The sequence below is a fragment of the Ochotona princeps genome, chromosome 11, assembly GCF_030435755.1.
Source record: "Ochotona princeps isolate mOchPri1 chromosome 11, mOchPri1.hap1, whole genome shotgun sequence".
In the NCBI taxonomy this organism is placed as follows: domain Eukaryota; kingdom Metazoa; phylum Chordata; class Mammalia; order Lagomorpha; family Ochotonidae; genus Ochotona; species Ochotona princeps.
Window position 1 is genome coordinate 49,140,515 of NC_080842.1, and position 13,812 is coordinate 49,154,326.

Consider the following 13,812-nt stretch of genomic DNA (forward strand, 5'->3'; position numbering starts at 1 on the left):
TAAAAAAAAGAGAAAAATTTTAATGATGATGAGATTAAAGATGATAGGATTAAAGAACAGTGTGGGAACTTTAACATGTTCTTCTAAGCGTTCCCAGCACAAGAAATGTTTCCCAGAAGTGAAGGCTAATGCTCCAGTCTAAAAGAGAATCATTGCTTGCTCAAATAGTCTGAAAAATACTGTTGTGGCGTAGGTAGCTAGTTCAGGGTCTCAAGCTTGTAAGCCTCTCCCCCGTGATCACCTAGGTGTTCCCATCTGCCCGTCTGTGACACTGGCTAACCTATCACCTGGAACCTGAGAGGGAGTAGTACAGAGAGGACAGAGTCTATATTCCTCACCCTCTGTTCACTGCTTGGGTGGGACAGTGAAGACAGCAATGCTAAGATGCTTTGTATTTCTAATATGTACGCTCCAGGAAAGGTGAGGCCTAACAGTAATGGAATATGGGCAGAGAAGCCAAGGAAAGGTGAATGCTTTTTGACTGTTTCTAGGTCTCAGGATAACTTCTATTCCTGGGGAAGCTGGGACATAGGTCTTCAGTTTAATGCATAGACTTCAGGGTAACGACCATTTGTTCTCAAGGTTTTGATTCAGACCAGATTATCACAAGGATTTGTCATTTGCTAATTTCTAGTGGGCTTTTTTTTAAAATCACCAAACCTGGTTAATAAAGACTCCTTAATACACCCTAGACTTACCTGGCAGATCTCGCTCACGCCCTGCAGCAAATGCTAACACTGAGACACATCAACTTGAAGAGAGTGGAAGATGGCCCCTGCCACCTACATTGGCGACTGGGATGGAGTTCCTGGCACCTTGGCCTTGCTCAGATCAAGCCAAAGTGGTAATCTGCAGACAGAAGCAGCTGATGCAGCACCTCTCCTTGTCACTACCTCTCCCTAATCATCTCACTCTGTACCTGTCTTTCAATAAATAAATACATCTGTTTTATTTTTTTTTCAAATTTTTTAACACAAACAAACAGAGAGACAACTCTGTAGGTTTTCCAAGAAAAAAAAAAAAGCATATACATTGTTCTAAAATTAGTATAGCATTGAATTTCTCAACAATGGATGCTAGAAAATGATGGATTATCATCCAGAAAATTCAGAATCAAAAAAGGACGGCCCAAAACCTTGGGACCCTGCACACGCATAGGAGACCCAGACAAAGTTCTTGACTGCTGTCTTCGGATCAGCTCAGCTCTGGCTGTTGGAGCCACCTGGGGAGTGAACCAATAGGTAGAAGACCTCTCTGTCTCGTCCTCTCTGTAAATCTGCCTTTCCAATAAAAATAAACAAATCTTTCAAAATAATAATTCTAAAACCAATTATGAGTTTTTCCCAAAACATGGAAAATGGAATGTAGGAATAAATTAATTTTAGTACAGCATATTTTTACTTATTTATACTTTTTCACAATATACATTTTCATAAGTCTTTTTTGCTATTTGAAATCATGCTAATGCCCTGGGGAACAGATTCAAAGGGTCTTTGTAGCAGGCTTCATTATAATTACCTAACTAAATAATAAAGGCTTATTTTAACTTACAGAATTCATCTTCCCTAAGCATGTTTGGTCAGCCACCTGGGGCGAAGCTGGTCCTCACAGGTTTAATCAGGAGCCAGAGGGATTTCTGTACTGAGCTCCTCCTACACCTGCCATGGTGCCTAAAGGTGCCACACTCCCAGCACAACTGGGTGGTTAAACTGTTACAAATGAGCAAAAGCCCGTTGAAGATTTTTTCTTCTTTTTTGTAAATGTTATTCCAAAATACTAGTTTCTAGCAGCAAATGTATTCCCCTTATTCCTGCCCTTCCCTATTTGTTAAAGTAAAGTTGAACACCTGTGGTGTAGAAAGACTTGAGGATGAATCAAAAGTCAGCCATTGAACTGCTCACCTGGGCTGCGGGAGCATTAGTAAGACATCAGATGGCAGGACTATTTCTCGTAAACATCTGGCTCTATGCCATAAGGTGTCTGCACCATCTTAACCGTGGACTTCCCGAAGAGCTGGCACTCATAGTCTATCAGCTGCTCCCAGAAGCCTACGTTGGGCTTGATGACGGGTCTCCGGGCTTTCACCCAGCGGTAAGCCTCCAGCAGGCACACGTGGTGGAATTTCATCAGGTAAGCAATGCACAGAGTGGCCGAGCGGCTCACCCCCGCAGAGCAGTGCACGAAGGTAGTCCCTTGCTCTCTGTTCACGCTGTGGATCTTGTCGGCCACGGTGTCAAAGTACAGCCCAATGGGGGCACGGGGCGTGTCAGCCACAGACACTTTAACGTACTCGAACTGAGGCCAGTAGTAATTGGGGATCTTGCTGCTCGCATTCACGATGCACGTAATGAGCCGAGACTCCAGCAAGTCCCGGTTGGAGGCCACACTGCCTCTGCCAAGGAAGAGTGAGGAGGTGATCTGATCAATATCTCCCACGTCTCCATCGGTAACCATGCGAGGAGCCGCGAGAGTCCGTGGGAGCTTGCTGTGAGCTCGGGAGCTCATGCAGAGGCCAGCAGACACACGCGTATGGTCACGGGGCAACAGTGAGTGTTCTGCAAGACTCCGAACGGCAGCCTCCTTCTTGCTGAGGGCTCCGGGGAACACGTTAGGTAGCCCTTGGTCGGGGTGAAGGTCCTGAGCGAGCTGGTTCCTGTGGGCACAGCCAGTCAGATCGGCTCCGGGGACCCGCTCCAGAGCTACATCCCACTGCGTGGTTCGCGGCTTCTCCGTATAAGTCTTTATAAAATAAGCTATTTGGGGGCCTGGTGCAGTAGCCTAATGGCTGAAGTCTTCACCTTGCACGCACCAGTTCTAATCCCGGCAGCCCAGCTTCCCATCCAGCTCCCTGCCTGTGGCCTGGGAAAACCTTGGGACCCTGCTTTGGAGACCCGGAAGAGGCTCCTGGCTCCTGGCTTCAGAATGGCTCATCTCCAGCCTTTGCAGCCACTTGGAGAGTGAATCCTCAGAGAGATCTTCCCCTTTGTCTCTCCTCCTCTCTGTATACCTGCCTTTCCGCAAAAATTAAAAAATAAATAACTAAAATAAATAAATCTTTTTTTTTTTTAAGATTTATTTTGTTTTTATTACAAAGTCAGATATACTGAGAGGAGGAGAGAGAGAGAGGAAGTGGAGCTGCCGGGATTAGAACCAGCAGTCATATGGGATCAAGGCAAGGACCTTAGCCACTAGGCCACGCTGCCGAGCCCAATAAATCTTTTTTAAAAAGTAAAAAGTCCTTGCCTCATATGTGCCAGGATCCCATAGGGCCTCTGGTTGTAATTCCGGCTGCTCCACTTCCCATCCAGCTCCCTGCTTGTGGCCTGGGAAAACAGTCGAGGATGGCCCAAAGCCTTGGGACCCTGCACTTACCTGGGAGACCTGGAGCAAACTCTTGCCTCCTGGCTCATTGTGGCTACTCAGACCGTGAACCAGCAGGTGGAAGATCCTTCTTTTGTCTCTCCTCACTGTAAATAAGAAATTAAAAAAAAAATTATAAAATGAACTATTTTTTAAAACAATTTACATTATTCATTTGAAAGGCAGAGAGGATCTGAAATGCAGAATCAGGCAGAAACTTTTATCTTACTGGTTCAATCCCCAAAAGGCAGCAATGACTGCAGCTAAGTGTTAGGTTCAAAATGATCGGGAGAGGCTTTTAGTTCACCCAAAGGGATTTGCTCATCAAGGGAGAGACTAAGGGATGCTTCTTGGTGGAGACAGTCCAGAACCACATCCACATGGTAGGGTGACTGCATAATGAAGACAGTGGCCTAGGAGAAACAGTATTGGGTGTTTACCTGTCTTAGTGAGAGAGGGCAGTAGGTAGTTAGGGTATTCTGGGTCCCCAAGACATCATTTTTTCTCAAATATAAAGGAGTATTTTCCCCACCATGTCTTGGATTCCAAGGGACAAGGATGACATTAGCATATCAATTCCCCACCTGAAGTATCAGCCATTATCTCCGGCCATTGTGTGGGAGGACCTCAGGCTAGTCTCTATAGCATTGAAAAAGGGGATTGGACTCATATCCCAAGGCCAGGAATGTCCAATATCTGACACCTGTCTTGTCTTTTGCCCCAAAGCCAGATACCAGGGGGACCAGGAATTTCTTTTTGTCCTTGGAGAGCCCCTTTGAAGTAAACCTTTAAAACGTGCTTCCCCCACCATTAATTTGGGTTTTTCTCTCTTGCTTTTCCTCCTGCCACTATGACAGAGGACTGGGGTCTCTTTTTTTCTCCACTTCTCCTCCTGCCACTATGGCAGGGGTAAGGGTCCTTTCTACCTCAGAGTCCCCTCCTGTCACTAGGACGGGAGTCTCCTTTCTCAATCTTTCTAATAAATCTTGCTTTAAAACTAAACTGTGTCCACATGAAAATTCTTCTTTCCTGCAAGACAAGAATTGAGGTTGCTGCCGTATTTGGGGTCAAAAACCCTACAACATTAGGTGTGGGTAATGGGAGAAAGCAACAGTTCCTGGGTTTGTACACATTAGGTCTGGGTACTCATCGTGATGGTTGTTGACCTTTTGCCAATAGAAAAGGTTAGGGTGGTTTGGCATTCCAAACATTTTTAGATGGGAGTGTCAGATTCACTGCGGTAGGCTAGTGAAGTCACTTCTGCTCTGCTCAACACAACATTGAGTCAGACTAAGCCAGAAGCTTCATCCGGGTCTCCCATGTGGGTGGTGGCCCAGGCCATCAGCCGCTACTCTCCCGGAGTGCATTAGCAGGGTGCTGGATCAAAACTGGAGCAGCCAGGGCTTGAAACAACATACAAATGGGATGTCAGCATTGCTGGCAGTGGCTTAATATGTTACATAACCTCCCAGGCCCCTCATAAATATTGTGAAGAACCCTTGTATGCATGGACTCTAAAATACTTGTATACCAAAATGAACTTATTTTAAAAAGATTTACTTTTATTAGAAAGCCAGATCAGGGCCCAGCATCCTGGCCTAGTAGCTAAAATCCTCACCTTGAATGCAACAGGATCCCACTGGTTCTAATCCTGGCGGCTCCACTTTCCATGCAGTCCCTGCTTGTGGCTGAGAAAGCAGTGGAGGACAAAACAAACTTTTGATTTCATTTTATTTTTCTTTCTTTTTTAAAGATTTCTTTATTTATTTTAATTTGGGAATCAGATTTACAGAGTTGAGACAGAAAGATCTATCTGTTACAGGGTGTGAACGAGATCACACCACACATGTCTAAGGTTTATTAAGGAGCCTTTATTAACCAAGCTTGGTAATAGAACACTCTAGAAATAGCAAGTTGCAAGTCCATAGGGCAATCCAACCAAATGTAACCCAATCAAACATAACCCCAAGAGGAACAAATAGTCCTAAGAGACATGCAACAAATAACCTGAACACACTTACAAAGCTTCAGACATTCACCTTTCCCTGGCTTCTCTGCCCACATTCCATCACTGCTAGGCCTCACCTCTCCCGGAACTCCTGATTGTACACAAACCAGAAATAACATTGCTATATCCATTGTCCCATCTAAGCAGTACACAGGGACAATGCTCAGAGGCTTACCTGTGCTGGATGCGGCAGAGCAATGGAAGAACCTGACCAGAACAGAGTGAGCCCCTGCTTCACAGGCCTTTTAAAAGGGGCTTGTGAGAGGAGTGGTTACACAACAATGCAATACAGTCCCCTCTCAGATAATAGGTGAGTCACAGGTGGGCAGGAGCAAATACCTAGGTGGGGGGTGCGGAAAGTGGCTGAGGATGGAATTAACATTCCATTACTGTTGGGACCCACCTTGAGGACTGAGGGTGTAAGGCCCCCCATCAGGGAACACCTTACCATCTGTCTCCAGAGAGTGAGTTTCCCCAATGACCACCGAAGACGAGACTTGATGCAAAAGCAAGAGGCTTTATTCGATCACCAGCACGCTGGGGCCGGGGCCAGGTCCTCACGCAGGAGGCTAGGCATCGACCCCCAGTCATGGTATAGCATCCTTTTTAAAGGCTAAACCAAGGCTAAAATCATAAAACCATAAAACCATAACCATGAACAGGGAAGGGAAACCATAAACATAAACAGGGAAGGGGAACCCTAAACATAAACAGGGAGGGGGAACCATAAACATAAACAGGGAAGGAACCCTAAACATAACTGTCCTTCACTGTCCTTTTCCGCAAGCAAAATACAGAAAGCAAAAAGCAAATTAAATCCTTCTGTCATTTCAATCCTAAATGTTACCTTTCAAGGGTAGGGTACATGGCCACATTGCTTTTTCTTTTTTTTTCTTGTGGCCACATTTCAATTTCCCACTGTCAATGGGTACTGGCTATCACTGGCTGAACCCTATAACATTCCCCACTTATTTTTTTTTTTTATAAGATTTATTTATTTTATTACAAAGTCAGATATACACAGAGGAGGAGAGACAGAGAGGAAGATCTTCCATCCGATGATTCACTCCACAAGTGAGCCGCAATGGGCCGGTACGCGCTGATCCGATGCCGGCAACCAGGAACCAGAAACCTCTTCCAGGTCTCCCATGTGGGTGCAGGGTCCCAATGCATTGGGCCGTCCTCGACTGCTTTCCCAGGCCACAAGCAGGGAGCTGGATGGGAAGTGGAGCTGCCGGGATTAGAACCGGTGCCCATATGGGATCCCGGGGCTTTCAAGGCGAGGACTTTAGCCACTAGGCCACGCCGCCGGGCCCAACATTCCCCACTTACAATACCTGAGTCAAATCATTGACTCAGTCACATATAACATATCTGCTGGTTCACTCCCTAAGTGTCCACAATAGCCAGAGCTGAGATGATCAGAAGCCAGGAGCCAGGAGCTTGTTCTGGATCTCCAACGTGGGTTCCGGGTCCCAAGATTTTGGACAATCTTCAATTACTTTCCCAGTCAATACGCTCTAAGAGAAGTGGCCCCCCCAGGACATGAATTGGTACCCATAGGGATTCTGGCACATGGAAGGCAAGAACTTTAACTACTAGGCTACCTCACCTGGACCTTTTGATCGCATTTTCCACAATTCTTCTTAAATTTAATGTTCATTTATTCATTTGTTTGAGAGAGAAAGAATAGAGATCTTCCAAACACCAATTCATTCTGCAGATGATCACAGTAGTTAGGGGTTGGCTAGGCCAAAGCCAAGAACTTGGAATTCCTGGGTCTCCCATGTATGTGTATTAGGTATCCAAGTCCTTGGGCTATCTTGTCTGCTACCTTCCCAGATGTAATACCAGTGAGCAAGATCAGAAATGAGGAGCCTGGAGTCAAACAGCTCAGGAGAAATGGAGATCACAGCAGTATTAGAAGCAATGATATGAGAGGTGGACCTGCCAACTGACAGCTTTATCCTCTGCATTGTAATGGCTGGATGAACTAACAGGTAGTTGAGGGGTCTAGTCCTTGTTGGAATAAGAAAAGCGGGGAGCTGCTTTAATTTAAAACTTTAAAAAAATGCTTGTTCCTGCCCAGTTAGTATTTTCAGCAAGACAAAGGGCCATCTCATCCTTTTGAGTTTTCAGTTTATCATGAGAATGCAAAGAACTTATCAGTCATACCCTTCTGTTGCCTTTTTGTTTAATCCTGAGCAAGCTGGCCTTCTGAGGAGCTTTGTTCCCATCCTCTTTTGGTTGTTAGCTATTGTTTCGCTTACCTGAATTATTGTGCTTACCAAGCACTTAATTGTACCTTTTTCTCAGTTCTTGCTCTACTGAAAAAGACCTTCAAATTCCCTGCAGCAGGAATACAGCTAGGAGACACAGAGCACGGGGCAGGAATCATTCAAAAGGAAAGGGATAATTCAAGTGTGAGTGTATGTATCAACAATATGACAGAAAATTGTCTCCACCAGGCTGGAGTCTTTTTCCTTTAAAGATTAATTTGTTTTTATTGGCTATGCAAATTTACAGAGAGAGGAGAGACAGAAACATCTTCTATCTGCTGGTTCACTTCCCAAATGGCTGCAATGACTAGAGCTGAGCCAATATGAAGCCAGGAGCTAGCAGCTTCTTCTGGATCTCCAATGTGAGTACAGGGTCCCGAGGCTTTGGACCATCCTCTATGGCTTTCCCAGGCCACAAGCAGAGAGTTGGATGGGAAGTGGAGCAGCCAGGATAGGAACAAAGAGCCCATATGGGATCCTGGGACTTAAAGGTATAGAAGATTAGCCAATTGAGCCATTGTGCTGGGTCCAAGATCCTTTTTATAGGATGAAGTTCATAGTCTAAAGAGCTTAAGATGGGGCTGCAGGGCTCAACGTGGTAACCTAGGGCTAAAGTCCTCACCTTGCATGCGCCCAGATTCCATATGAGCACTGGTTCTTATTCCAGCTGCTCCACTTCCCATTCAGCTGTTTGTGGCCTGGGAAAGCAGTAGAGAATGGCCCAAAACCTTGGGATCCTGCACCCATGTGGGAGACCTGGAAGAGGTTCCTGGTTCCTGGCTTTGGATTGGCTGCAGCCATTGGGGATTGAACCAACAGATGAAGAATCTTTCCCTCTGTCTCTCCTGTCAATCTACCTTTCCAATAAAAACAGGTAAATCTTAAAAAAAAAAAAAAAAAATGGGGCTACAACACATGTGGTAGCATGCAGGAAAGTGTCATAACATCTGGTACATGAAGGAAAGTGAAACTTAGGTATATGAATGGGTTTTCCAGGAATCAGCCATGCTGAATTGGCATAGAAGGTGATGGGATTTAAGCAATGCATTTAGCTTGGGTGTTGGTAATCCTCAGCTCTTGTCACTCACTAGCTACCTGCCTATCTATAGCAATAGGACCTGCCCTGAGAGAAGCTTATTAAACTATATTGAGGAACTGAGAAGGGAGGCTGATGGCACATTCATGTTGTGGGAAATTTAAAACTAAATGCTATGTATCAATCACTCACTCCAGAAATGGGGCAGCCACAGAACCCCATATTGTGTTTAGTATTGTTCATACAAAGGAAGCAACTGTTTTGACTACTGTTTGCTGGCTTTGGAAGACAGCCTAAGTATAGCCATCCTGGGATAGAAGGTATCCAGTACTGCCTGGAAGGAGGATGCCTGAGTAAGAATGGGCTAATGCATTGTGCAACAGGAAACAAGTAGGGAAACTCTTGGAGACTGCTAAGAACAGGGGACTTGCATTGTGCAACAGGAAACAAGTAGGGAAACTCTTGGAGACTGCTAAGAACAGGGGACTTCTGTTCCCTTCTTCCTAGGACAACAGTCCCAGATAATCAAAGAAGTAACCTTTCTATCCCAGCTCAGGGAAACAGGAAGCATGAATCTATAAATGACTAGTATTAGTTTTACTTCTGAAAAACAATGAAAGGGCCCAGCAGCGTGGCCTAGCAGCTAAAGTCCTCACCCTGAACACGCCCCGGGATCCCATATGGACGCCAATTATAATCCCAGCAGCTCCACTTCCCATCCAGCTCTCTGCTTGTGGCCTGGGAAAGCAGTCGAGGACGGCCCAAGGCTTTGGGACCCTGCACCCAGAAGAGGTTCCAGGTTCCTGGCTTTGGATCGACACAGCACCGGCCATTGTGGCTTACTTGGGGAGTGAATCATTGGGCAGAAGATCTTCCTCTCTGTCTCTCCTCTCTGCATATCTGACTTTGTAATAAAAATAAATAAATCTTTAAAAAAAAAAAAAAAACAATGAAAGACCTTAGAATCCCAATTACCTTAAGAGACTCCATCTGCTCAGCCTAGGTGGCCTTAAGGCAAGGTCTCCCTGAAGAGATAAGACTATGTAAATGAGGGATTGATAGTTACAATTCTGACTGGCCAAGACATAGCTAACCAATCAAAAGGTCTCCTTGAGATAACACTCCATGTAAATGAAAGATTGATAGTTACAATTCTGACCTACTGAAATATAGTTAACCAATCATAAGTGTACTGTGGAATCCCCCTGAACTGTATAAGAATCCTGTGATTTTTATACTTTGGGGCTCTCTCAACCAAGGACCACTGCCTTGGTGGCAGTTGGCGGCCCAAGCTTGAGTCTGAATAAATCTCCCTTGTGTGCTTGCGTCCAAGTTCGATTCCTGCTGGTTCATTTGGGATAGACCTGAGGCTGAGAGACCAGAGCCTGCTGCCAAGCCTGGGCTGAGCCACTACCAGTCCTGCCGCCATGTTGCGAATGGAGCTGTGACATTTTACTGATGGCTGACACTGCCCCAGCAGAATCGTGACATGTCCCTGCTGCGTGGCTAGTTGTCCCCACTGTGGCATCTTGCTGCTTCTGCAACAAGTGGCTGGTAGCAGGTGCCCTTCAGTGGCTTCAACGTCTAGCAGTGAGTGGTGGCTGCCACTCTCTGCCATAGCAGACCCAGGCACAACACTTCCCTATAATGAAATATCTGAGGCAGGTTAAGTTTATAATGAAGAGGGGTTTATTTATCTCACAACTTTGGGTACTGAAAGTCCAAACAATGTGTTAGTTTCTCACCAAGGCCTACCTTTTTCTCTGCCTCCTGATGGCAATGATGGGAGCTCATGCAGGTGAACAAATGACCTTACAAATAGGCAAATCAGAAAACCAAGGCTCAGACTATTAAAACAACCCTCAAGAATTACCAAAGGGTTGTGTGAGAACCATCTAAATCCCTTCAGAGAAAGACATTTCTCTCAGTTGAAAGAAAGACCTCCCACTTGCCCTACTTCTCCCAACATTCTCACATTGAGGACCAAGCCTCCAACACACGGATGTGGGGAACCACATCCAAACCAAAGTAGGGAGTCTGAGTCCCAGAGGCCCCAAATGCATGAGCTCAAACTCAGCCCTATGCAACAGCAAGGTCAGAAATGGAAAAACTGACCAATTTTGTCTTTAGCTCACCCCTACTCTCCCATGTACACATGACACGAGAAGTATACCAATATGTATTACATTTTATTTTGTTATATTATGCTAAAATTTTTGGGACTGAGAGTGCTCTGAAATGAAAGGGTTCATCAAGCTATGATAGTTGCTAGTCAGGCCCTGGGACAAGTTTTGCAACTATCGGCATGAGGTTAAATAACACTTGGAAGAACATCTGACTGACCAAAGGAGCAAGGACATCTTCACAATGAACAACAGGGAAACATGAAGCTCAAACTGTGCACACTGCATTTAGAGTGGCTATAGTTAAGGGGGACAGGACAACACAAAGCAGGGACATTTTAAGGACTGGAGGACAATTCTTAGAAGAAGAAAAAGTACTTGTAGCTTCTAGACTGCCTGAGACTTGTCCATCTGGGGCTGTAAGGCAAGGCTTTCATCTACATTCAGGAATGTGAAACACTCTTTGATGGGCTGTGGCTAGCAGCCTTTAACTGATGAGCTTCCCTTATCTCTTCCCTTCCATCCTTTGACTTTTGTATCTAGATTTAGCCTATGTCACAACTTTTTCCTTATCTTTTACTTAAAGACTGTTTTGAAATACAGACTGTTCCAACTCCCTTCAACTGAAAAAGAAAAATTCATCCTAAGGATAAGGGAAATCTTTTGAGCCTTTGGGTTCCAAACCAGGAAGAGAAAGCCATGGCAAAGCAGGTCAAAGACTTCTTAAATTTCTCTCTATTCCCTTTTTCCTTCTCCCCTTCCTTCTTCTCTTTCATCTTCCCGCTTCTCTCTTCCCTAATTCTGTCTTTGTCACTCTGGAAGGAAGTTTTGTCACTGCTCCTTTTTGTAAACAGAGGAATGAATTCTAGTGCAGAGAGACAAAATTAGGGTTAACAAGGCAAAGTTGATGGAAGTCTTCTCCAAGGAAGAAACAGGCCAGTTGAAAGAGCACATAGGACCTTTTCCCCTGGTGTGGGGCTTTTGTGCTAAAGCATGAGGGGCGTTGCCCAATGCTGCAGTCAGGATGCTCAGCGCTGAGATCTGTGAATGACATCTGGGAATTGCACACTTACGGGCTCTCTGCGCATGTGCTTACAAACTAGATTTATCTAGTTTGACTGAGTTCCCATTTTGCCATAAATTAAAGCTGCAAAGCAGGCCTAGCACGATACTTAGTGGCTGGAGTCCTTGCCTTCCACACACCGGAATTCTATATGGGTGCTAGTTCATGTCATGGTGGCCCTGCTTCCCATCCAGCTTCTTTGGAGATCCCTCCAACTGAACTGCTGGTATCAGAACCCCAGCCATGAAGGAACTATGTCAGCCAGTGGATGCTGAATAGGTTTCATCGCACTTGGAAAGGCGAGATTGGCAGCAATTCAGAACAGTTGAACTACTCGAGAAAGACCCTCGGAGTGTGCCTCACATTTGGGACCTGGGATGGGTGGGAGGCTAGGTGGGGCTTTTCCCTTTGTTTCTCCCCTGACCCCAGAAACAGGGGAAAAAATGATGATATTACTGTGGAAGTAATGGTATTACCCACTTTCCTGTAACCCTTGACCCTTTGTGCCCTAATCAACTAAGCAAGATTATTAAAAAACATGTGAAAAAAGATTTTAAAATTTTCATTGGAAAGTCAGAATTACAAAGAGAAGAGACAGAGAGGAAGATCTTCTGTCTGTTGATTCACTTCCCAAGCAGCCACAATAGCCAGAGCTGAGCTGATCCAAAGCCAGGAGCCCAAAGCCTCTTCTGGGTTTTCCACATGGGTGCAGGGTCCCAAGGCTTTGGGCCATCCACGACTGCTTTCCTAGGACACAAGCATGGAGCAAGATGAGAAGTGGGGCTGCCAGGATTAGAACTTGCGCCCATATTGGATCCCAGCGTGTGCAAGGTGAGGACTTTAGCTGCTAGGCTACCACGCCAGACCCAAATGAAATAAATCTTTAAAACAAGAAAAAGACTACAGGGACAATAGTGAGCTGCGCATGCACTGAGCTGGGAGTAAACTCACTGAGCTCAGTGCATTTTACTGGTCCCACAGGAAAATAATACCGACTGTGGCATCGTATGGGTAAAAATAGGTCTGTGTGGAATCAGACCTAACGGCCAACAGGTTCCAGCAAGATCAACACCACCAACAACCTAGCTATATAGAACACCTGGTGTCTCCCTAATTCTGGGACCTGCTCCAACTGGAAGTGGGAGAAAGGTTGCAGAGACAACAGTGCAACCTCAGCACAACATCACAGAAGGTGGAGACTGGTAAGCCAGGAGCTAGGGCTGTGGAGACCATGGTGGAAATCTAACATAAGATCCCAGACCTGGAACTCGCTGGAGGAGTGGCATAAGTGACTGCAAATTAAGAGTCATGTACCAACCGCAATAAGTAAAATCGAACTGTAGACCTATGGGTGACACAGTTTAGAAACCTGCCCCAAATCAGGAGCAATCCTAACAACCTCTTAACAGGAGGTCATATGCATAGAGCAGGAGGGGACCCCAGAGTGGAGCAGGGGGACAGGAGGAGGCTTGTATCTCAACCCTGAAGACTTCCAGATCCTCACCGAGGACTATCAGTACGATCACCGAGGACCACATCCCAACTGCCAAGGAGACCACGGGGAAATGGAGTGCCTTCAGAGGCCAAGAACTCTGAGGTTACCCACCCCCATTTGGATCTACCACATGGGATGGAAGAAGTCCAAATCCTGCCTTTCAGGATCCAAGGTCATCGGAACAACAACCAGGAGCACTGAGCGGTCCGCAGAAACAGAAGAACAGTAAACTTTCTTCAGGACTAGGGAGAGAAGCTTTCTCTGGTCCTTGCCTGATTCCGACTTTGGGTCCGCACCTTCTCTGGCAATGACCATCAGAATTGTTCCAGAAACCCCTCAAAACAAACAAACAAACTAGAATAGATAGAGAACAACAAGGAAAGCTTAGAAACAGACAGGAAACGGTCAGCGGGGATGCACTTATAACTCACTGGGTGGGACACAAAGA

The 13,812-nt window shown here is 45.6% G+C and overlaps 1 protein-coding gene across 1 annotated transcript; it reads right to left on the reverse strand.

Moving 5' to 3' along the window:
* Window positions 1-1,941: 1,941 nt before the first annotated feature.
* Window positions 1,942-2,505, reverse strand: LOC101523988 (dual specificity protein phosphatase 14-like). Its single transcript, XM_012931422.2, has one exon. It carries the CDS (start codon window positions 2,503-2,505, stop codon window positions 1,942-1,944), a length of 564 nt encoding a protein of 187 aa, XP_012786876.1.
* Window positions 2,506-13,812: the final 11,307 nt, after the last annotated feature.

Excerpts from the sequence above, each read along its gene's own strand:
- LOC101523988 (XM_012931422.2), bottom strand. The coding sequence starts at position 2,505 with ATGAGCTCCCGAGCTCACAGCAAGCTCCCACGGACTCTCGCGGCTCCT.